The sequence below is a fragment of the Symphalangus syndactylus genome, chromosome 4, assembly GCF_028878055.3.
Source record: "Symphalangus syndactylus isolate Jambi chromosome 4, NHGRI_mSymSyn1-v2.1_pri, whole genome shotgun sequence".
Classification (NCBI taxonomy): domain Eukaryota; kingdom Metazoa; phylum Chordata; class Mammalia; order Primates; family Hylobatidae; genus Symphalangus; species Symphalangus syndactylus.
Genome location: NC_072426.2, coordinates 102,841,880 through 102,868,072, shown reverse-complemented (window position 1 = coordinate 102,868,072; position 26,193 = coordinate 102,841,880). Strand labels below are relative to the sequence as shown.

Below are 26,193 nucleotides of genomic sequence, written 5' to 3'. Positions count from 1 at the left end.
TCAACAAACTCACTTCACCTGTAAACATACATATGGATGGAAAGAGAAGGCATAGGAAAAGATACTCTACTCAAATGAAAATAAAAATCAAACAAAGGTGGCTATTTCTTATATGAGATAATACAGATGTTAAATCAAAAACTGGAAATAAACACAAAGTCATTTTATAATAATGAATTCAATTATATCATGATGATCAATTCAGGAAGGAGGATATAATCTTTTTAAATATATATACACCCAACACCAGAGCATACAGATATGTAAAGGAAGATAAAGGGAGTCCTGTGATCAAGAATAAATAAAACAATTGTAAATATTTTATCTAAAGTGATAGATAGACTCTAATACAATAATAGGTGGTGGCATTAACACCCCACTCTCAGCATTGGACTGATCATCTAGACAGAAAAACAATAAACATTAGATTTAAACTACAGACCAAATGGATCCCACATGCATTTATATAAATTTTTATTCAACAACTGAAGAATACATGCTATTTTCATCAACACATGGAACATTCTCCAGGATATATCATATTAGGCCACAAAACAAGTCTCAACAAAATTAAAATGATTAAAATATTTCAAATATTGTTTATGACCACAGTGGAATAAAACTATAATTCAGTAGCAAGAGGAACATTAGAAACTGTACATATACATGGAAATTAAACAACATGCTCCTGAATGACCAATAAGGTCAACGAAGAAATTAAGAAGGAGATATGAAAATTTCTTGAAACAAGTGAAAATGGAAACACAGTATACCAAAAACAATGGGATACAGCAAAAAAGGTAAATTTATAGCAATAAATGCCTACATCAAAAAAATAGACTTCAATTAACCTAATGAAACATCTGAAGGAACTAGAAAGGCAAGAACAAATCAAACACAAAAAATAGTATAGGGAAAGAAATAATAAATGTCAGAGTAGAAATAGACAAAATTGGCACTAAAAAACCAATATGAAAGATCAACAAAATGAAAAATTCATTATTTGAGAAGATAAACAACAAACCATGGCAAAATAACCAAGGAAAACGTGAAAAGATCCAAATAAAGTCAGAAGTGAAAAAACGAGACATTATGATACCACAGAAACACAAGGGATTGGGCCAGGCATGGTGGCTCATGCCTGTAATCCGAGCACTTTGGGAGGCCAAAGTGGGCGCATCACCTGATGCCAGTTTAAGAGCAGCCTGGCCAACATGGTGAAACCCCGTCTTTACTAAAAATACTAAAATTAGCCAGGCGTGGTGGTTGGTGTCTGTAATTTCAGTTACTTGGATGGCTGAGGCACAAGAATCACTTGAACCTGAGAGGTGGAGGTTGCAGTGAGTCGAGATCCTGCCGCTGCACTCCAGCCTGGGCGACAGAGCGAGATTCCCTCTCAAAAAAAAAAGAAATACAAATACAAAGGATCAATGGGACTATTGTGAACAATTATATGTCAATAAATTAGAAAACCTAGCAATAATGGATAAGTTCCCAGAACCTTCCAAGATTAAATGTAGAAGAAATAGAAAACCTGAACAGACCAATTATGAGGAATGAGAATGAGTCTGTACCTACTACGTGTAAGGGCCCATGGGAGGTACAGTAAATAATACAAAGATGAACAAACAATTCATAGTCCTTATCCATTGGATGGATTGTAGTTATAGGAAGAGACAGGCAAATAAGCAAGGAACAATAATAATAATAAAGACATACCATGAAAGAGGCAGAGAATGGTGAGAATGAGTAGATTGGTATTGGATTGGTATCTAAACCAAATACAATCATGAGTATATTCAAGCTCTAATAAAGAGAGGTCATTGCCTCCTGATAGGTTTAGCTTGAGACATACAAGTATTTAAGAAATACTTCTATTATATGGTTATCCCAGTATCAGAAAGGTCAAAATTTTAGGTGAAAATGTTAAAAGACATTTTCAGATCAAAGAAACACGTTATAAATATTAGGCATACTCTAAACATGTAGCTCACTGAAACTCAAATTGTACCCTCAACAATTTTGTGCTATTATTCTAGTTCTCCATAAGCCCTGGGACCTGAATAAGATGTTAAAAATTAATTAAGTGAAAGTTTAGAATTCAGAGGCTTGAGTTATATTTTTAAATTGCTCTTTAATATGTATGTGATCATAAATACTTTCTCCCTTCAAAAGCCAGAACATTACAGATGCTTTTAGTGATCCCTTTGAGCACCTTTCTTCTCTGTCCTATTTTCTTCTTTCCACCCCTAGAAATAATTTCTTTGTTTTCTGTGATATATATATTTTGATACATATGAATTTAATTAATTTCTTGAACTACTTATGGATTCTATTGTATCATTTTTTATTTATTCTGTTAAAAGACATTTTGTTAGCTATGTTTTATAGTGAAGGCACCACTGAAAAACCTCGTACATCTTTTGTTTAAATGTTTCTCCATATGCCATAGATACAAAATTTCTGGTCATGTTACGAATGCTATAGGTCTTTTAACTTTGCTTTTGGTGTCTTTAGCTGTATAGAAGTTTTAAATTTGGATGTTGTAAAATGTGTCAGTCTTTCCATTTTTTTGCTCCGGGTGTCTTCCAGTTAACAAATGTAATTTGAGCAAAAAAGTATGGCAGGCACTGTTTGGGATATTTGCAAACAAAACAGACAAAAATTTCTGCATTTGTGACGTTAAGAAAGCATTGTCTAACTCAAGGTCAATAATGCATTTTCTTGCAATAATTGTTAAAATTTTAACAACATTTGGATTTTTATCTCTATTTTTCCATTTAGTATGTGCTAGAAGCTAATTTTGTTTTGTTACCCAGTACTATTTGTTGGATAGCAGTACTGTGTCCATTCAATTATAATTCCTCTTCCTTTATATACCACATACCTATAAATGCTTGAATCTATTCCTGGGTTTGTTATACTGTTATGTTTGTTACTGTACCTGTAGCATACTGTTTAAATTGCTGTAGCATTGTGGTGTTTTGCTATGTAGTAACCAAGTTCTTCCCTCTTTCTTTTTCTTTTCCTTTTTTTTTTTTTTGGTGAGATTATCTTGGCTAATTTTTCATACTTACTCATTCATGGAACTTTAGGATTTATTTAAGATCAAGTTTTACAAATTATTCTATTGGAACTTCATTTTTTAGTGCAATGAAGTTGTAGTGAATTTTAGAGAGCTGACATTCTCAAAATATTGACCGTTCCACACATACCTGAATGTTATATTACCATGTTTGTTTAGATTTCCTTTTATATCCTTTAGTAAAGCTAATTTGCTCAATAAGCTCCTGTACCATTTTTTGTTTGCTTTATTCCCAGATATTGTTTGTCATACTAGTGAATAGGATTTTTTTCAGTTACATTTTCTAATTATTGCTGGTATTTGAAAAAGCTACCAATTTTTTTTTAAGTGTTCATCTTCTGTCTGGTGACTTTTAGTGTATTATCTTACTAATTCTAATAATTGGTAGATTATACTGAGTTTTTAGGTAAATGGCCAAATTGTTTGTAAATAATAATAGCTTTCCATCTTGCTTTTCAACCTTTAAATTATAATTGATGTAGATTTCTGGCAGATATTTTTATCAAATTAAGAAAAAATCCTCAAATTTCTAATTTGCCAATGGTTTTTATTATGCATGGGTATTAAATATACCAAATGCATTTCAGTATAAATTGAGATTATTGTTTTTTCTTTTTCTCTCATTTTGAATTACATAGTTTCTAAGGTTATGAAAATTTAATTGCATTTAATATTATATCACTATCAATTTTGGCTAGAATGATGTGAGAACACATTTTAAGATGTACATTCTTTTATAGAAAGCTGTCTGCCAAGGAGAAGGAGACGACACACTTGAAAACCTAGTATTTGACCAAAGGTAAAGTATTACCAGAATAATATTTTCTTAGTTATATTTAATTATTATTAGAATAATTCTTTCAGTATCAGGAATGTTTGTTTTATGGTCTGCTGTTATTAAACTTAAATGCTTTGTTCTTGAATTGACAAGAAAAAGCAAGTATTACAGGGTCAACAAAATTAGTTCTCAGACAGGAACGACTTTACTCCCTGTTTCCCCAGAAGATATTTGGCAATGTCTAGAAACATTTTTGCTTGTCACTACTGTGGAAAGTGAGGCTGCTGCTGCCATCTAATGGGTAGATGCCAAGGATGCTGTTAAACATCCTTCAATGCACAGTCTAGCCACTCCACAACAAAGAATTTTTCAGTCCAAAATATTAATTGTGGAAATATTTAAAACTCCTGGTTTTGGAAAAAAGGGAAAAGTTTTAATTGCATGAGTAAACTAAACATAAAATTTTTATGTGTAATTTATTTCACTTGTTATATATTTATTAAACTAGATGGAACAGAATATGCTATATTTTTTATTGTCTTTTTTTTTTTTTAGCTTTTTAGCTCCTCTTATTACTGAGTATGATAAACACCTAGGAGAACTAAATGGGCAGCTGAAATATTATCAGGTATGAAATCATAGTTATGAGGCTTTTGTAATATTTTATTATGAAAATAAAAAGTAAAATAGACTCCGTCTTTTTAAAAAGACATTGATGAGAAAGAGAATATTTGCTGTAACTAACCAATTGGTGGCCCTCTGTAAATGTGTGTGAATGTATATATGTGCATATGTTTAAAGATTCTCTTCTAGCTGGGTGCGGTGGCTCATGCCTATAATCCCAGCACTTTGGGAGGCTGAGACAGGAAGATCATTTGTGCCTAGGAGCTTGAGACCAGCCTGAGTAACGTAGTGAGACCCCATCTCTTTTTTTTTCTTTTCTTATTTTTGAGATGGAATCTCACTCTGTTGCCAGGCTGGAGTGCAGTGGCGCGATCTCGGCTTTCTGTAACCTCTGACTCCCTGGTTCAAGTGATTATCCTGCCTCAGCCTCCCGAGTAGCTGGGATTACAGGCATGTGCCACCATGCCCAGCTAATTTTTGTGTTTTTAGTAGAGATGGAGTTTCACCATGTTGGCCAGGATGGTCTCGATCTCTTGACCTCGTGATCTGCCTGCCTTGGCCTCCCAAAGTGCTGGAATGAAGTTAGCTGGGTGTGGTGGTGTGCACCTGTGGTCCTAGCTACTCAGAAGGCTGAAGTGAGAGAATTGCTTGAGCCTGGGAGGTCGAGGCTTTAGTGGGCTGTGGTCAAGCCACTGCACTCCAGTCTAGGCAACAAAACTGGACCTTGTCTCAAAGAAAAAAAATACTCTCTTCAGTTTTGTCTTTTAATTCAGTGTTTCCTTGCTCTTGCTATCTTGCATGAGCTATTTCTTAGGTGCTTAGAAGAATCTCTTAATGTCATTATTGTTTGCTTACATCTCTCTGTCTTTTTTTAACCTAAAACTGTCTCTCATCCTTTCAGACCTTCCTCCTTACCTCATTCTGTCTCCATCTCCCATTACTTGCGGAATAGATTATCATTTTCGGTCCCAGGGCTTATGGAGAACTAGAATAATAGCACAAAATTGTTGAGGGTACAATTTGAGTTTCAGTGAGCTATATGTTTAGAGTATGCCTAATATTTATAATGTGTTCCTTTGATCTGAAAATGTCTTTTAACATTTTCACCTAAAATTTTGACCTTTCTGATACTGGGATAACCATATAATAGAAGTATTTCTTAAATAGAACTTATATGTCTCAAGCTAAACCTATTAGGAGGCAATGACCTCTCTTTATTAGAGCTTGAATATACTCATGATTGGATTTGGTTTAGATACCAATTCCTGGATAAATACAGTTGTAGCAAGGGTGGCAGGGTTGGCTTTCATTAATGCAAATGGAAGAGAGTGTAATGACTTTATATTAAAGCAGCCTGGCCAGGTGTGGTAGCTCACGTCTGTAATCCCAGCGCTTTGGGAGGACAAGGCGTGCAGATCACTTGAGGTCAGGAGTTCGAGACCAGCCTGGTCAACATAATGAAATCCCATCTCTACTAAAAATACAAAAATTAGCTAGGTCTGGTGGCCACAGACCTGTAATCCCAGCTACTCGGGAGGCTGAGGCAGGAGAAATCACTTGAACTTGGGAGGGAGAGGCTGCAGTGAGCCGAGATCGTGCCACTGCACTCCAGCCTGGGCAACAGAGTAAGACTCTGTCTCAAAAAAATAAATAAATAAAATATATTAAAGCAACCCCTGAGACTGATTTCCTCAGAATCGGTCTGTGTGTGTGGCAGACTCTAAGCACTTTCTCCCTTACTTCCTTTTCTTTTTATGCACGGACATGAAGGGATCCTACTGTGTACTTTCAAGTGTAGCACATAGTAGACCCTTAAATATTTAATGAATGATTAAATGCCAGGGCTTATGGGAATAAGATGATTAGAGCTAGCTTAACAAGCCCTTATTTATCAATTAATGCATTGATATGTAGCTTTACTAAAAGAACACATAATGCTTCCAATTTCTAAAAATAAAATGAGGTTCTTTCACTGCATTTGAAATTATGTAGGCTTTCATTTCCAAGGTTATTTCTCAAATACATAAAGTTGTCCTTTAGACCCAAATGTCAAATAAAAGCATTTCATTAAAATTATAGTGTCTGTTTTATCATAAAGTCTTCCTGGTCTTTACTGTGTATTTTTTAGCCTGTAGTTATTTAAATTTAGGACAAGCACAGTAATGTCTTTTAATCTTCCTAGCTGACAAAGAGCAACAGAAAGCTCTCTTTTGCACAAATGGTATTTTGCTTTTGTTTTCAGGACTAGTGAATTTAAAGTTGCTGCTGAATTTACTCTCTCTAAATTCCTATAATAACATATTATGTACTTTGGTTGTTATAACATAGGATAGCTAATTATCTTGAAATTAAATTCTTTTAAATTTTTTATAATCTGATTCATGTATTTCTTTAATCAGCCATTTTACTAAGATGTTTAACTTTGTTTTTCCATTTTGCATTCTTTACTGCCAAAGGTTGATCACTTAATTAATTACGAGAGAGATAAACTATGCTAGAAAGCCTGAGTCTTTGATGATAAAAATAATTGCTCCTTCTTTTAGAGAAAAAAAAAATGTTGACAGCTAAGAATGGTTGCTCAGATAGATGTGATTAGAAGGATTAGTTCTTATGACTTACTGACCTAGTCAAAAAATAGTATATCTCCAAAGCAGGAAAAGTAGCACTGCAATTCTCTATATGGACGATTTTCTGCCAGAAAATATAAATAGTAGGGAAGAATTTGATGATGTGAGAAATACTGTGTGGATTTCACTTCCTTCCAAATGTAAATATTTTGAAATATTTTACAGTAAGGAATTTATAGTGAGAGTGTTACAATCCATCTTTAGTCTTAGCTATTGAATATATCTTACATAATTAAGAGTAATAAATATTCTTTAAGATGCACTGATAGTTTTGCAACTTTTAAAGATCAGTTTATTGGCTGCAGTGGGCTGTGATCGTGCCCTCACACTCCACCTTAGGAGACAGTGAGACCCCATCTTAGGGGAAAAAAAATTATTTAAAAACTATAAAATTAAGATAATGGCTACAATAAATCCAAACCTCTTGCCATGGCATTCTTAAAACCCTGTACCTGTCTTTCTGATTTTATATCTCACTGTATCAGTCCATATATGATCAGTGCTCAATTATCTGTTAGTGAATTAATCCATGTTAGTTTAATTGTGTTTCAGGCATAACGGGGACCTTGGAAAAGTTCACTTTTCAAACCAAATTTATAGTTAGAATTTGCTATTCTGATCTCCTAGACCAAGCTGCCTTGATCTTCTCTGGTTGAAAGGGAGAGAAAAAGGCTTGCAGAACTGCCTGTTCCACCTGGCCCTTGCGAAAGTGTACTCCAGGATAAGCTTCTCTCCTTTAGCCTAGGAAGCACCATCAAGACTAATAGACAATCATGAATTGGTTACAGTTTTAAGTGAGATTTTGCATGCTTTTACATGTAAATTCAGGGTTTTGTGTGTGTGTGTGTGTGTGTGCGTGCTCTCCATTTGCCCATTCACACTTACTGAGAGTTGACTACTTATTTTTTGCTATTTTGCTTTTACTCATATTTTCGCCAACTTTAAATGCTCTTTCTTTTCTTTTGAAATCCTAACATCTTTTTACTCCTTCAGAGAGCATTAATCAGACCTTCATTTAATTCCCTTTCTAGTGTGCATTTTATTCTTCCTTGTATTTTAGTTAGGATTTTTTTTAACCATCTTTCCTACTATTTTTCAATAAGCATGTCTGTTTACCTTAGCAGCCTTGTATGGTACAGAGAGTTTAGATAGTTAATGAAGGTGGTGAATCAGAGACTGAATGAATGACTGCTAAAAAAGACCTCTATTTTCTTCTTTACTGTTAGCATTTTGCCTTTTGAAATACTAGAAAAATATACATGCTTATATGAGCTTCATCTTAACTGAGGTGAATTAACTAAGATATACATTCAAGATACAGGAACCATCTGGTATTTGTTATAGTGACATACTCCAGAATATCTTTCATCTGTTTTTCACAACTACAAGTCATAGGAATTACATTTATAAACATTTCTCACCATGTTACATAAAATATTTCTATTTTATTTATATTCTATTTAAAATGAATGTTTTATTGTGTTCTGTTTATTAGTAAATTATCCATATTAATTATCCCTTTGTTAGAAATAAAGAATAAGTCTTTCGTATCTGTAGACTAGTGTCAGAATCTGATTGCTTACGTGAGTGGTCTACTTAATGGAGATCTGATTGTCTGGAAAATGTATTGCCACACCATGTTTTATTCTTTCAGAAACAGGTGGGTGAGATGAAACTACAACTTGAAAATGTCATCAAGGAAAATGAAAGGTAAATCAATTAACTATTGGTTTTATCTTTTATTATTGTCTTAGGTAACTTTTATTTTTGTTATTTGATATTTGATAGCTATAGTATTAATAGTTAAGAATGTGGACCCTGGGGCCTGATTTTCTATTTGACTCCTGGCTCGATTACTTGTTAGCTGTGTGACCCTGGACAGGTTACTTCCCTTTCTGCTTTTGTGTCCTCTTCTATAAATCAGAGATAATAATAGAACCTATTTCATAGGGCTGACTGTAAGGGATAAAGTAAGTACTTGGAGTAGCGTACAAAATAAGCACCTTACCAATATTAGCAATCAATAATGTAGTATATATGTATATTAGAAAACATATTGATAAAATGAAAACTTTTCAGCCCACCACTCAGCTTGAATGTTAAAATGTTGCCAGTGCTGGTGCATCTATCCATGTTTTTCTTCCATTTCCCATCCTTCTCTTTCTCTCTGCCAGAGATAAACAGTATCTTGAATTTTGTGTTTATCATTCTTTTGCTTTTACTGTTTTTTTATAGGTATGTGTATCTCCAAGAGATATACTTTTTAGTTTTATATTTTTAAAGACTGTATAAAAATGGTATCATCTAGTGTTCTAGGACTTACTTTTTTAGTCAATAACATACACAAGTGCAAGAGTTTCAAGGAAGGAAGTTGCTGGATTATAGGTTATATGAATATCAATTTTGCAATATAATATCAACTTAATTTCCAAAATAGGTATACCAATTTACATTCTTACCAGTGATATTTATGAGTTTATATTGATCTATGTCTTTTAATACCTGTAGCTCTTATTAAGCTTCTTAATTTTCATCATTTTGGCTGTTAAATACTTTTTTATTGTGGTTTTAATTTGCATTTTCCTGAATGCTAATATTGTTGACTTTTTTTTTTTTTTGAGACAGAGTCTTGCTCTGTCTCCCAGGCTGGAGTGCAGTGGTGCGATCTTGGCTCACTGCAAGCTCTGCCTCCCGGGTTCGCACCATTCTCCTGCCTCAGCCTCCCCAGTAGCTGGGACTACAGGCGCCTGCCACCACGCCCAGCTAATTTTTTTGTATTTTCAGTAGAGACGGGGTTTCACTGTGTTAGCCAGGATAGTCTCGATCTCCTGACCTCATGATCTGCCTGCCTCAGCCTCCCATTGTTGACCATTTTTATATGTTTATTTACCTATGTGGTTTTCTTTTCTCATAAAATGCTTGTTCATACATTTTCCCCATTTCTACTTATCTTGTTCTTATTAAATTGTCAAAGTGCATTATGTGATCTGTATTCTGAAAATTTGTTGATGTGCCAGTCAGTTTCAACACAGTAAACAATAACCATTCTAGAAATTTCAAACAAGAAAGGATTTAATTCACTTATATTTAAGTGCTACTAAATCATTGGTTTTACAGTTACACCTCAGAGACTATAATCCTGAGGTTAGGAATTTATGGTGCTACCACCATCGCTATTACTACCATGGCAGCATCATTTCCATAAAACTGGAGACTTGATATTGGAAAAAGGGCCATAGGATATTGACTACAAGAGACATTTTTGTCTATCCAGTTTTACTTACCAGCCACCATATCAACAGAAAAAATGATCTCAGCTCACTTCTACCTTCTATATCTCCCTTAAATGCCTCTCACTGGTAAAATTTTAATCTTATGCACAACTTCAGCTGCAAGACATCTGGGCAATGTAGTTTTGGACTTTCCGCCCCTGGGACAGAGGCCAGAATATGGAAGGGGACAGAAATAAATAATGAGTGCCAGTGGTCCATACAATGCATTCGATAATAGGTGTTTCAAATGTATATTCCCAGATGGTGGTGTGTTTGATGAACAGAATTTTTTTCTTTTTTTTTTTTTAACTTAAAGTAAATCTCTCACTCTTCTCCTGTGGTTATTGTTCTTTGTATCTCCTGTAAGAAGTCCTTTCTCAGCCTAAGTCATAGAGATCTTCTCTTATATTTGCTGCTAAAAAATGCTTAAAGCTTTTCCATACCAAGTTTCTTAACTTTAACCCGTAAAATTCATATAACTGGACTGAAATCTGATACTTCATTTTTTGTTGACTTTTAACTAGACTAAAAATCCAAAAGTTTTTGAGTTCTAAATTTATTCAAAACATGGGCTCTTTTAAAGTTTGACATTATTTTATTTGTATTTTTCTATATTATATAGTAATTTTATTTTTATTTTTATTATATTTATTTTTATTTTAGTGTAGCTATATTTAAATGAATACATGCTGTTCCTTAAAATTACATAGCACACCCACGGAATTGTCTTGCCTTTGGCTATTTCATGATTTTCTCTCTTCCTTGTATTTTCCATTAGTTTTCTTGCCTTCTAATTTCCAAAAACTTCACATATTTAAGCTGTCAGTGTTTACTGAAGTGCAAAATAAAGTACATCTTTTAATTGGTCTTTTGGTTTTTCTCATTTAGTTTTGTTTTTTTCCCATGGGAAATTTTTTTTAATCTTAGTATTTTATGATTTACTATTCTTTTCCAAAATACTTATTAAGCAGGAATGTACTCTTCCTAGTAAAGAATATTATAAAGATTTCTGAATCACCAATATACTTAGATAAAGCTTGTATTTTAATGTGCTGAGAATAGACAAGGTATTTTATGGTTGAGATAATCATTTAATTGTTTCCTATATTGGACTTTATATTATTCCTTTCATATGCAGGTCTTTTGAAGCCAGTCTTTAAAATCTGCCTTCACCTATTTAATGGTAATGCAGTCATGTCTCATGAGTATGTTTATTCCTAGTACAATAGGAAAGTGCAAAAAAATGGATTCTAAGTTTATTAAAGACACTTGGTAACTTGAAAGTGTTAATCAGGTTTTAAAGTGAACTCTACTAATTATGTCGTTAAGAAACATCCTACTTTTAATTATATATTGCGGCTAAGGACTACAAAATCAAAAGAATTTATTATTTTTAAAGAAAATACCTTAAATATATATACATGGACAGGTCTAAATAATGGAAGGCAGCAAAGTTGTGGATTATGTAAAAGTATGCAATTTCACATTACTGAATTTTGGAAAAATTTTAATACTTACATTTGCATATCAGAGTATATTATCTGAGAATTTACTACAATAGGAAATAATGAAGTCATTTTATAAAACTCAGACTGAGGAAAATGTAAAAAAAATACATATTATTATCATGCTCCCTTCCATTTTTAAATCCTTGAAATGTATTTCATGTTGAGATTATAGAGGTTTTTGTTTTGTTTTGTCTTGTTTCTTTCTCAATACTATTTTTTCCTCCTCTCATAGCTTTCCAGAGGAAGGAAATTGAGTAAGATAATTGAGTAAATGAATGAATACATGTACAGCATTTTCTGATACTAAGTAAATACAAAGTAAATTTTATTGTTGTCCCTTTTTATTTTACTATGGAGGGTATGGAAGACATCATCTGTTGCCAATACAAGAGCTGTTTTTTTTCCTTCATACATAGTCACATAACCCTAATTTTGTTCCAGTGGCAATGTGCTCAGGGAAGATGAGCTTCTTCCATAACCTGAGATAGTAAATCATTGACCTAAACCAGTTTTTATGTCTTTTTGCCAGGAATTGGTTTGCAAGTGGACATGTGACCTAGTTTTAGCCAGTGAGATATAAAGGAAAGTCTCTTGTGGAGCTTCTGAAAAAGTTTTTCTCTCTGATAAGAGGAGAGAGGGCAAAAAGAAAGTGAAGGGCTACAGGCTAGTCAGAGACGACGCCGGTGGCAGCCAAGAGATCTTTATTGGAGAGGTAAAGGTCAGGTCACGCGGGGGAGAGAGAGAAGAGAAGAGAGAGAGAGAGAGCTGCTGGTGTGCTGGGTTTTATATCCCTTGGGCCTACATGGGGCGGGCCCAAGGGAAGGCGGGAGATGCTTCTTTCTGATTGGCCCTCCTTTGGCGGGTTCAGACAGTGCCCGGTCAAGGAGGGGAGAAGAACCCAGAACCGGCGCCATTAAGGTACCCCTGTTGCCTAACAGAAAGCCTTCCCCTTTTCCTGCTCCTTGTCATTTTACAAAGTGATGTGTGAAGCTGCAATAGCCATTTTTAAACTATGAGTGTAGGTATCAGCAACATGAGAAGATTAGAAGAAGAGAAACCTGAGGAAACCTTTGCAAAGTCCTTAAGTGACATTATTGAGCTACTGAAGCAAATCTGGAACTATATACCTTCCAACTTAATATTAGGTAAAGTAAGAAAATAGTCATTCACAACCGTTGAGTGATTACTAAATGTCAGGCACCATTTAAGGCTTTGAGATACATTAGTGAATAAAATATACAGAAATGACTATTCTTATTTATTTGTTGGGTGTTTTATTACTTGTAGCCTAAGTTTACTGATAAAGAGATTTAATTACATCTGTCAGGGGTTCACAGACTGTAGCTCATGGGTCAAATCTGGCCTGCCACATCTTTTTATAAATCAAATTTATTGGATCACAGCCATGCTTAGTCATTTAAATCTCGTCGATGACTGCTTTGTTTTATGTGACTATGAAATTGAATAGTCGTGACAGAGATTGAATGGCTCACAAAACCTAAAATATTTATGTACTCTCTGGCCCTTTACATAAAAAGCTTACTAATCCCTAATACATAGAATGTTCTTTCACTGCAGAATCTCTTAAACTAGTCTTTAACAGTCACTAAAAAGTTTTTTTTGAAATTTAAAACTATCTTAAGATATTTATTTAGGCATATATATATATATATATAGCTTTAGAACACAGAGACATAAAACTTCAACAAGATTATAAAGTTAGTATTTAGTATATAAAGTAGTTAGTATATGAATCTAGTATGTAGTGATATTTGGCATCTTGTTATTTTTTATTTTCTGATAGCCTGATATTTATTTTTTTAGATTACAACTAAATATGTTCCAGATTTAAATAGCATTATACAATGGAATTATTTTAAACACTTATTTTTATTGATGTGCTTTCATAATTTGACTAATGATAATCAATGGTGTGATATTAAATTTGATTTTACTTTCCCTAATTATGCCATTCATTTGTGCTGACAATATCCTATGAATACAGTATAGTAAATGTTTATTATCTATTTGAAATTTGGGAAGGAGTTCATGTATGTATTTACAAAAACAATAATAAAGCCATTATTTTTCAATGCTAGCCCAGAAAATGTTATTCTCCTCCCTTCAAATTGATTTGTTTATGTAATTTCAGAAGATGTGATGTAAATGTTTTATCTATTCTTGCGTGAAAAAGAGAAAAGAAATCTCTGGGATTACATGGTCAACACCACTGTGCTGGCGTTTGTACTTGAGGTCATTATACTGTGAAGAAGAGCATTCCCCAAAGCCCGCCAGAAGCCTATCTGCCTAAGCTTTAACTGTGAAGTTTTAAATATCTATTTTTAATAATCTCATGAAAAGCCAGAACTAACCTGGTTTCTATATGTGTCTTGGTTTATAATTGAGTTTATGTTTTTGTATTTATGTATGTATAGACCTCTCATCAAACTTCATTTTGTTACTAGTCTTAAGTCACCTTACATTGAGTTCCTTAAACATGGTAAACTAGTTTCAACCTGAGGACCTTTTACTTGTTTCTTCTTCCTCGAATGTGTTTCTCCAGAGCTGCACAGGACTGGACTTTTCCCTTTATCCAGTCTCTTATCAAGGAGGCATTCCTGAGCGCATTATCTAGCCCTGCTCTTTCCAACCCCTCCCCTCTTTCATTTTTATATTATCCAATTTCGTTTTATTCATAGTACCTTATTACTATTTGAATTTTTTTTTTTTTAAGTTCTGGGATACATGTGCAGAACATGCAGGTTTGTTACATAGGTATACATGTGCCATGGTGGTTTGCTGCACCTATCAACCCATCATCCAGGTTTTAAGCCCCACATGCATTAGGTATTTGTCCAGTGCTCTCCCTCCCCTTGCCCCCCACCCCCGAATAGGCCCCAATGTGTGATGTTCCCCTCCCTGTGTCCATGTGTTCTCATTGTTCACCTCCCACCTATGAGTGAGAACATGCAGTGTTTGGTTTTCTGTTCCTGTGTTAGTTTGTTAAGAATGGTGGCTTCCAGCTTCATCCGTGTCCCTGCAAAGGACATGAACTCATTCTTTTTTATGGCTGCATAGTATTCTGTGGTGTATATGTGCCACATTTTCTTTATCCAGTTTCTCATTGATGGGCATTTGGGTTGTTCCTAGTCTTTGCTATTGTAAATAGTGCTTCAGTAAACATACGTGTACATGTGTCTTGATGGTAGAATAATTTATAATTTTTTTGGGTATATACACAGTAATGGGATTGCTGGATCAAATGGAATTTCTGGTTCTAGATCCTTGAGGAATTGCCACACTGTCTTCCACAATGGTTGAACTAATTTACACTCCCACCAACAGTGTAAAGGTGTTCCTATTTCTCCACAGCCTCACCAGCATCTGTTGTTTCCTGGCTTTTTAATGATTGCCATTCTAACTGGCGTGAGATAGTTTCTCATTGTGGTTCTGATTTGCATTTCTCTAATGACCAGTGATGATGAGCTGTTTTTCATGTTTGTTGGCTGTATAAATATCTTCTTTTGAGAAGTGTCTGTTCATATCCTTCACCCACTTTTTGATGGGGTTGTTTTTTTCTTGTAAATTTGTTTAAGTTCCTTGCAGATTGTGGATATTAGACCTTTGTCAGATGGATAGCTTGCAAAAATTTTCTCCCATTCTGTAGGTTGCCTGTTCACTCTGATGATTGTTTATTTTGCTGTGCAGAAGCTCTTTCATTTAATTCGATCGCATTTGTCAATTTTGGCTTTTGTTGCAATTGCTTTTGGTATTTTAGTCATGAAGTCTTTGCCCATGCCTTTGTCCCGAATGGTATTGCCTAGGTTTTCTTCTAGGGTTTTTATGGTTTTGGGTTTTACATTTAAGTCTTTAATTTATTTTGAGTTAATTTTTGTATAAGGTGTAAGGAAGGGGTCCAGTTTCAGTTTACTGCATATGGCTAGCCAGTTTTCCTGGCACCATTAGTTAAATAGGGAATCCTTTCCCCATTGCTTGCTTTTGTCAGGTTTATTGAAGATCAGATGGTTGTAGATGTGTGGTGTTATTTCTGAGGTCTCTGTTCTGTTCCATTGGTCTATATATCTGATTTGATACCAGTAACATGGTGTTTTGGTTACTGTAGCTTTGTAGTATAGTTTGAAGTCAGGTAGCATGATCTTTTTGATTAGCTTTATTCCTTTTGCTTAGGATTGTCTCCAGGTTTGTTCTTTTTGCTTAGGATTGTCTTGGCTATATGGGCTCTTTTTTGATTCCATATGAAATTTAAAGTGTTTTTTCTAATTCTGTGAAGAAAGTCAGTGGTAGTTTGATGGGAATAGCATTGAATCTATAAATTACTTTGGGCATTATGGCCATTTTCACGATATTAATTCTTCCTATCCATGAGCATGGAATGTTTTTCCATTTGTTTGTGTCCTCCCTTATTTCCTTGAGCAGTGGTTTGTAGTTCTCCTTGAAGAGGTCCTTCATATCCCTTGTAAGTTGGATTCCTAGGTATTTTATTCTCTTTGTAGCAATTGTGAATGGGAGTTCACTCATGATTTGGCTCTCTGCTTGTCTATTGTTGTTGTATAGGAATCCTTTGATTTTGCACATTAATTTGGTATCCTGAGACTTTGCTGAAGTTGCTTATCAGCTTAAGGAGTTTTTGGGCTGAGACGATGGGGTTTTCTAAATATAGAATCATGTTGTAGTCAAACAGACACAATTTGACTTCCTCTCTTCCTATTTGAATATCCTTTATTTCTTTCTCTTGCCTGATTGCCCTGGCCAGAGCTTCCAATACTGTGTTTAATAGGAGTGGTGAGAGAGGGCATCCTTGTAATGTGCCAGTTTTCTAAGGGAACACTTTCAGCTTTTGCCCATTCAGTATGATATTGGCTATGGGTTTCTCATAAATACCTCTTACTATTTTGAGAAATGCTCCATTACTACCTAGTTTATTGAGAGTTTTTATCATGAAGGATGTTGAATTTTATCAAAGGCCTTTTCTGCATCTATTGAGATAATCATGTGGTTTTTGTCATTGGTTCTGTTTATGTGATGAATTTCACTTATTGATTTGCATACGTTGAACCAGCCTTGTATCCTAGGGATGAAGCCAACTTGATCTTGGTGGATAAGATTTTTGATGTGCTGCTGGATTCGGTTTGCTAGTATTTTATTGTGGATTTTCGCATCGATGTTCATCGGGGATATTGGCCTGAAATTTTGTTGTCTCTCTGGTGTTGGTATCAGGATGACACTGGCCTCATAAAATGAGTTAGGGAGGAGTCCCTCTTTTTCTATTGTTTGGAATAGTTTCAGAAGGAACGGTATCAGCTCCTCTACACCCCACATCAACAGAATATTGATGTAGAATTCGGCTGTGAATCTGTCTGGTCCTCGACTTGTTTTGGTTGGTAGGCTATTAAGTACTGCCTCAATTTTAGACCTTGTTTTTGGTCTATTCAAGGATTCGACTTCTTCCTGGTTTAGTCTTGGGAGGGTGTATATGTTCAGAAATTTATCCACTTCTAGATTTTCTATTTTATTTGCATAGAGATATTTAGAGTATTTTCTAATGGTAGTTGTTATTTCTGTGGGATCAGTGGTGATATCCCCATTATCATTTTTTATTGTGTCTATTTGATTCTTCTCTCTTTTTTATTAGTCTAGCTAGAGGTCTGTCTATATTGTTAATATTTTCAAAAAACCAGCTCCTGGATTCATTCATTTTTTGAGCAGTTTTTCATGTCTCTGTCTCCTTCAGTTCTGCTCTGATCTTAGTTATTCCTTGTCTTCTGCTAGCTTTTCCATTTGTTTGCTCTTGCTTCTCTAGTTATTTTAATTGTAATGTTAGGGTGTTGATTTTAGATCTTTCCCACTTTCTGATGTGGGCATATTTAGTGTTATAAATTTCCCTCTTAACACTGCTTTAGCTGTGTCCCAGAGATTATGGTACATTGTGTCTTTGTTCTCACTGGTTTCAAAGAACTTCTTGATTTCTGTCTCAATTTTGTTATTTACCCAGTAGTCATTCAGGAACAGGTTGTTTAGTTTCCATGTAGTTGTGCAGTTTTGAGTGAGTTTCTTAATCCCGAGTTCTAATTTGATTGCACTGTGGTCTGAGAGACTGTTTGTTGTGAACTCCATTCTTTTTCATTTGCTGAGGAGTGTTTTACTTCCAATTATGTAGCCTATTTTAGAATACATGGTATGTGGTGCTGAGAATAATGTATATTCTGTTGATGTGGGGTGTAGAGTTCTGTAGATGTCTATTAGGTCCACTTGGTCCAGAGCTGAGTTCAAGTCTTGAATATCCTTGTTAATTTTCTGTTTTATTGATCTAATATTGACAGTGGGATGTTAAAGTCTCCCACTAGTATTGTATGGGAGTCTAAGTCTCTTTGTAGGTCTGTAAGAACTTGTTTTACAAATCTGGTTGCTCCTGTATTTGGTACGCATATATTTAGGGTAGTTAGCTCTTCCTGTTGGATTGATCCATTTACCATTATGTAATGCCCTTCTTCGACTTTTTTGATCTCTGTTGGTTTAAAGTCTGTTTTATCAGAGAGTAGGATTACAACCTTTGCTTTTTTTTTGCTTGGTAAATATTCCTCCATCCCTTTATTTTGAGCCTATGTGTGTCTTTACACATGAGATAGGTCTCCTGAATACAGCACACCAATGGGTCTTGACTCTTTATCCTATTTGCCAGTCTGTGTGTTTTAATTGGGGCATTTAGCCCATTTACATTTAAGGTTAATATTGTTATGTGTGAATTTGATGCTGTCGCCATGATGCTAGCTGGATATTCTGCACATTAGTTGATGCAGTTTCTTCATAGTGTCATTGGTCTTTATATTTTATTGTGTTTTTGCGGTGGCTAGTACTGGTTTTTCCTTTCCATATTTAGTGCTTCCTTCAGGAGCTCTTGGAAGACAGATGTGGTGGTGACAAAATCCCTCAGCATTTGCTTGTCTTTAAAGGATTTTATTTCTCCTTCATTTATGAAGCTTAGTTTGGCTGGGTATGAAATTTTGGGTTGAAAATTATTCTCTTTAAGAATGTTGGATATTGGCCCCCACTCTCTTCTGGCCTGTAGGGTTTCTGCAGAGAGATCTGCTGTTAGTCTCATGAGTTTCCCTTTGTAGGTAACCTGACCTTTCTCTCTGGCTGCCCTTAACATTTTTTTCCTTCATTTTAACCTTGGAAAATCTAATGATTATGTGACTTGGGGTTGCTCTTCTCAAGGAGTATCTTAGTGGTGTTCTCTGCATTTCCTGAATTTGAATGTTGGCCTGTCTTGCTAGGTTGGGGAAGTTCTCCTGGATGATATCCTGAGGAGCGTTTTCCAACTTGGTTTCATTCTCCCTGTCACTTTCAGGTTCCCCAATCAGTCGTAGGTTTGGTCTTTTCACATAGTCCCATATTTCTTGGAGTCCTTGTTCGTTCCTTTTCATGCTTTTTTCTCTAATCTTTCCTTCAGATTTTATTTCAGTAAATTGATGTTCAGTATGTGATATCCTTTCTTCCGTTTGATCGATTTGGCTATTGATACTTTTGTATGCTTCACTAAGTTCTCGTGCTGTGTTTTTCAGCTCCATCAAGTCATTTATGTTCCTCTTTAAACTGGTTATTCTAGTTAGCAGTTCCTGTAAACTTTTATCAAGGTTCCTGGCTTCCTTGCATTGGGTTAGAACATGCTCCTTTAGCGCAGAGGAGTTTTTTTATTACCCATCTTCTGAAGCCTACTTCTGTCAATTCTTTAACCTCATTCTTTGTCCAGTTTTGTGCTCTTGTTGGAGAGGAGTTGCAATCGTTTGGAGCAGAAGAGGCATTCTGGTTTTTGGAATTTTCAGTGTTTTTGCACTGATTTTTCCTCATCTTCATGGATTTATCTACCTTTGATTTTTGAGGCTGATGAGCTTGGATGGGGTTTTTTGTGTGGGGGTCTTTTATGTTGATGTTGTTGCTTTCTGTTTGTTAGTTTTTCTTCTAACAGGCCCTTCTTCTGCAGCTCTGCTGCAGTTTGCTGGAGGTCCACTCCAGACCTGTTTGCCTGGGTATCTCTAGTGGAGGCTGCAGAACAGCAAAAATTGCTACCTGCTCCATCCCAGAGAGTCACCGGCCTGATGCCAGCTGGAGCTCTCCTATATGAGATGTCTGTCAGCCCCTGTTGGGAGGTTTCTCCCTGTCAGGAGGCATGGGAGTCAGGGACCCCTTTGAGGAGATAGTCTGTCCCTTAGCAGAGCTGGTGCGCTGTGCTGGGAGAATCCCTCTTGTCAGGATCAGCTGCTTTCTTCACAACCGGCAGCCAGGAATGATTAAATCTGCTGAAGCTGTGCCCACAGCCGCCCCTTCCTTAGGGCAATGGGGATTTTGTCTGTAGGGCCCTAACTGGGGCTGTTACCTTTCTTTCAGAGATGTCCTGCCCAGTTAGGAGGACTCTAGAGAAGTGGTCTGGCCATAGCCGCTTTGCCACGCCCAGCCCAGACTTCCCAGCCTCAGCACTGTCGGGGGGAAAACTGCCTATTCAAGCCTCAGTAATGGTGGATGCCCCTCCCCCCAACCAAGCTTGATCATATCAGGTGGACTTCAGACTGCTGTGCTTGCAGCAAAATTTCAAGCCAGTGGTTCTTAGCTTGCTGGGCTCCGTGGGAGTTGGACCCGCCGAGCAAGACCACTTGGCTCCCTGGCTTCAGCCCCCTTTCCAGGGGAGCAAACGGTTCTGTCTCACTCTCGTTCCAGGCGCCACTGGGGTATGAAACAGCCGCACAGTTTTGTACTTGAAACTCAGGGCCCTGGTGGTTTAGGCACAGGGAGGAATCTCCTGATCTGCAGATTGCAGAAACCGTGGGAAAAGCATAGTAACCACTCCCTCACAGCTTTTCTTGGCTATGGGAGGGAGTTCCCCGACTCCTTGCACTTCCTGGGTGAAGCGACACCCCACCCTGCTTCTGCTCATCCTCCATGGGTTTGACCCACTGCCTAACCAGTCCCGATGAGATGAACTGAGTACCTCAGTTGGAAATGCAGAAATCATCGTCCTTCTGCGTTGGTCTTGCTGGGAGCTGCAGACTGGAGCTGTTCCTATTTGGCTGTTTACTACCTGAAATTATTTATCTTCTTGCTTATTATTTGTCTTTTCCACTAGAATGTGTGAGAGCAGGACCCTTGTCTCTTCTACCACTGTATACCTATCACCACTGAACAGTGCTTGGTACACATTAAACTGCTCAATAAATATTGAAGGAATGATTTCATATATTAAAAATATAAACATATACATATATTCATACCCAGATCTTTTTGCTGTAAAAAACAGAGGCTTGAGTCATTTTAAGTAATAAGGAATATATGATAAGTATATACGTGGAATTTTAACTAGAACTGGGAAACAGTTAGGAATGTCTCTACAGGTGTGTTCCTCTTACCAGTTCATATGGCCTTATAGTCTCCACTGTAGTGGTACCCCTCTGTGTAGCTGCTCCTTCTTCTTTTCCAGCCAAAAGACTGATTCTCTCTTCTCTAGTCCAAATCCCGGAGAAATCCAGTCTTGTTGGTTTAGCTAATTGCCATCACTTGTATTTGTCAAAGCTCTTTATACCAGTCAGCTGTTGATAGGACTGCCCTCAGAAAATATGCAAAATTATAATCTAATCATTGGCTTCTGTCTGTGCACAGAATAGTGCATGCTATCCCCAGAGCCATGGGCTCTGGGCAAAGGCTACTTAAGTCTGGGCATGGCAGATACCATGACTATAACATATCCAGTATATATATAAGAATGTATTTATGGAGGACCTTACTTTGGCTTTAGACATCAGAGAAGGCTTAAATGAGTGGGTAAAATTTGAGCTGAGTCAGAAGTAGAATTTCATTCTCAATGATTTTCAGAAAGAGTAGGATAAGTAGCAGATAACTGAAGAAAACATTATATGTCTAATACATTCAGGTCATGTAATATGGCTGTGTCTCAACATATGTAAGGGAATTATGCATGATGAGACCCACATGGCGGGTAGGGACCAGATGATATAAAATTTTATATTCTCTGCTTAAGGAATTGTCCTTCTCCTACAGATCACATAGAGAGTTCTTCAGGGATTTTAAACAGAGGAAGGGGTGCAACTTTAGAAGGATTATTTCTAGTTGCATTTTAGAACTGGAGAATACCAGATAGGAAAAAAATGTGTATGATTAATTAATTGGAGGAGCATAAAAAAGGAAACAACAATTCTAGTTTTTAGGATCTTTTGTATTAATCCCAAAAAGAAATGCTGCACTGTGGCAGTGGTGTGGATATTTTCACCAAGGAGGCTTGGATTGGTGAAATCTGTCAGGTGAGGTGAGGCATCTGGAGAGTCATACCAGCCAGTTGTCTAGAATGGTTTTTTTTTTCATTTATATAAAAAAATACACAAAAATATAGTGGCAGCTGTGGCAGGGTGCAAATGGCTGCTGGGGTGCCTGCCTCCCTATGGGAATTAACCATAGTGGTTATATATGCATATAGTGGCGTATATACCTCTATATTTGTCTAACTTTCTCTTCTGTCTTATTTGATTCTAAAATTCACTAACTATCCCCCTTTTCCCACCTTTTAACACCTGCAAAAGTGAGATGCAGCCATATTCAATGCCTTGTCAAAGGTTAATAGGCAGCAATTTTTCTTTTTAATGGTATGTAAAAGAATGGTGCATCTTTTGTTGGAGACAAATTCAATTCAAAGAAATACAGACATTGTGTTTGATTCATCTTTGTCACCTAAAAGATCAAAACTTTTATAAAGATGATCTTTGCCAAAATTTTATTGTCTGTTTGGGATAATTGGTTATAACTTTATTACTTCAGTCCCTGCCTGGGTAATTTTCTTGGTATTAGTACCTGAATTTATATGGAACTCAGTTTCTTAATATATGAAATTAAAGTCTTAGACTATATAATTTCAGTTTTATTGTTTTATATTCTTATAGTAAGTGCTCTTTAAATCTTTTGAAATGATACTACAAGTGGTAAGCTAGAAAAATAATAAAAACCATAAAGAATAACTATAAAAGCATAGCTATTTTTATTTTAATGTAAAAGCACTATCTTATAAGACAGTATTTATTTTCTTTTTAAAAAATTTAATCAGAAATGTCTTTTCTCCAGCAAAATAGTCAACACTAAGGTTGGGCAACCTGTTTCTTTTTTGTGTTACTCATGTTGTACCTGGCATAACATATAATAGAAGCTCCCTTACCTTCTAGCTTAATAGTTGGTCTGTTGATTGAGAGTTAGTAAAATAAGGAATCATAAAAAATACATACTTAAAAAATATTTGACTTTGACTTAATATAAATGTACATTTATTTTTTAATTATTTGGTATAATGCCAAGGTCTTTACTTTGAGCGAGTCTATTAATTGTAGTTTTTTGTTATCTTTCATGCATAAACCATATATGTTTAAGTCATTCTTTATAATTTCCAGTTTAAATTTCTTTGAAGAAGAGTGAGAACTGAGAGATCATTTTGATCTCCTTTCAATCTTCTATGGTTTTATAGTTTTTCTGACTTTTTATAATTACCTTACCTACCTCTAATTAAATAGCAGTGAATTTAACAACACATCTGTGCTGGGCCTTTCACATTCAGTTTAGGTGTTATAGAAAAACTAACTCTTTATACTTTTATTTATCACTTTGGGGCATATGTAATTAAATTGTGCAATTATAATAACAGGTTGTGGCAAATATGGTAGATTGGCTTAACATCTGTCGCACCTTCCTTTTAGTATGCCTTCCTGTATTGCAGAGGCTGGAAAACTAAAAACTAGTTCAGGATATGAGTTTGATTCTGCTAATAATAACCACTTGTACGATACCTAAATTGGGAAATAGTGGGAGAAAAGGCAGTGCCTGAGGCATCTATTTTGTGGCTAAGAATCTAACAAGTGTAGTATGGCTGTAGAGCCAACAATTCTGGCAGTCACTTCTGCCAAAGCTAAGGCCGGGTGTTGCTGCAGGCAGCAGCTCTGGCAATAACATTCTGATCTCAGAATCTCAGCAAAGGGATGTGATTCTAGAACCAGCAGTAGATATAGCTGCTTCCTGATTGTCCAGTTTCCTAATTGTGACCTATGTAGCAAACCATTTCTGCAATTAGCTAAATCAGTAAGATTGACTTTTTTTCCAGAACTTACACTGGAACATAGAGATCAGCTAATTGATAGTGATAGCAGAAAAGAAGTTATGCAGAGATATATGGTGCTATTAGTGTTATTAATAATACAGATAACACTGTTTGCCTCCAAAACGTTTTATTTAATTTCTTTTCTTAATATCAAGCCAACCAAATATAATAGTACTTTCTCTTTTTTATTTTCCTTTGGCTCTTACATTTTGACTTGCTTATGTATTTTAATAAGTACAACTGGAACCAAAATTGTCTTACTATCTTGCGTATAGTATTTCTTTAGATATTTGTTGAGCTTGAATTGTTGATATTTAATTTTCAAGATGTTTAACCATACATAAAAAATAATGCTTAAAAAAAGATCAATTTCTTAAACCTTTAGGGTACTTAACTGATTTTCTTAATTATACTGCCAATATCATTGGAATATCAGATAAAATTCATTTAATCTGTATTTACTTACAAATATATTATTACAGCTGTTATATTTAAAAGAAAATAAGCAAAGATATAGATGATATAAGGAGCAAATAACAAATTTGATTGTGTGCATGTACATTTCTGTTTATACACACTCATATTAACCAACAGGAATATACTTTGTTTTTCAAAGACCCATGAAAATCTTACAAACATAGATATGTACTGAAAACCCTCCCTACCACATACACACATACAAACTCCCCCCCACAAAAAAACACGTAAATTACGTCTGCAATAAAATAAAAAATGACAAAAGATGAGCACATAAAAATTTTTAAACTATATTTTCAAATAACTCCTGAGATTAAAAAAATGAATTGACAACTAAAATTAAAAACTACTTAAAATGAACAGCATATCAAACTAGTAAGGTGCAGCCAAAATAGTATGCAGAACACTTTGTCATTTTTAATTAACAGAAAAGTAAAATTGAAAATAAATAAATCAATGTTGTTTACATTAATGACAGAGTAGGTACTGTAATCAGGCTTCTTCTGAGAAAAACTAGAAGTTCAGACAAAACTATAAAATCTTGACAAAATCTTTACAAAAATCAAATCTGTTTAAAGAAATTGGAATCTGTGAAAAAATTATAAGGCAAAGACCAGGAATAGAAAGAAATCCAGCGATATAAGCCTGCATTTGGGGCTGCTTTCCCTAATTGCATCTCACCATCCAAGAAGAGATGGAGAGAGGTTTAAAAACTGAGGAGAGCTTGAAACAAATTTCCAGAGCTAGAACAATAAAAATTGAAATTCAGCGTCCATCACACTTATGGATAGGTGTGTTAGGATCCTCAAAATGCCACTATACTTTTTAATGTATAATGTCTAGCTCCTATCTAGCACAAAAAGAATTAGGAACAGGAAGGTTGATACTAACATGGTAACATTTTAAAAGAATCATTAGAAATAATAGGCAGTAAAAATAGATCCACAGGGTTGGCCTTTAAAAAACTGCTTTACCAACAGAAAACTAAACACCACGTGTTCTCACTCATAAGTGGGAGCTGAACAATGAGAATACATGGACACAGGGAGCAGAACAACACATACTGGGGCCTGTATGGGGGGATGGGGGAGGAAAGCATCAGGATAAATAGTTAATGCATGTAGGGTTTAATACCTAGGTGATAAGTTGATAGGTGCAGCAAACCACCATGGCACACATTTACCTGTGTAACAAACCTGCACATCCTGCACATGTATCCCAGATCTTAAAATAAGATAAAACTAAAATAAATAAATAAATAATTGTGCTTAATATGGTCAGTGAAATAAGATACAATATTGAGAATTTTGTAAGAGAACTAGAAACTCTAAAAAAAGAAACAAATTCTAGAACTGAAAAAATACCACAATGGGAATGAGACATAACAAGATAATTAATCAAGTGCAACTTAATTTAGAAGAAATATTTTAACGGAATATCAGTAAGAAGCAGAGAGACAAGAGTATAGAAAATATAAACCTGTATGATAGCCAACTAGATGCAGCTAGGTGGAGCAGCTGCCACTGATGGATGGAGATGACTGGCGTACTCCTTACAGATTCTCAGAAGGAAGGCACTGAGAGTGGATGGAGGGAAGACACAGAAGCTGGAATGAAGTGGGGGAAAACTGGACTCTGGTGGCTCCGGGGGAATGGGTGAGTT

General features: G+C 35.5%; 1 protein-coding gene across 13 annotated transcripts in view; it reads left to right on the top strand.

Moving 5' to 3' along the window:
- The window catches only part of SCLT1 (sodium channel and clathrin linker 1), a 215,444-nt gene that overhangs the window by 40,235 nt on the left and 149,016 nt on the right, over positions 1–26,193 (top strand). For 11 of the 13 annotated variants that reach the window (XM_063638194.1, XM_063638195.1, XM_063638193.1 and 8 more), the window contains exons 3-5: positions 3,826–3,884; positions 4,419–4,491; positions 8,769–8,824. In XM_063638194.1, the coding sequence (XP_063494264.1) occupies positions 3,826–3,884; positions 4,419–4,491; positions 8,769–8,824 (188 nt within the window). Of the gene's footprint in view, positions 1–3,825; positions 3,885–4,418; positions 4,492–8,768; positions 8,825–9,739; positions 11,253–26,089; positions 26,187–26,193 lie in introns of those variants that run through there. The other 2 variants (XM_055275882.2, XM_063638199.1) reach the window with 2 other exon arrangements.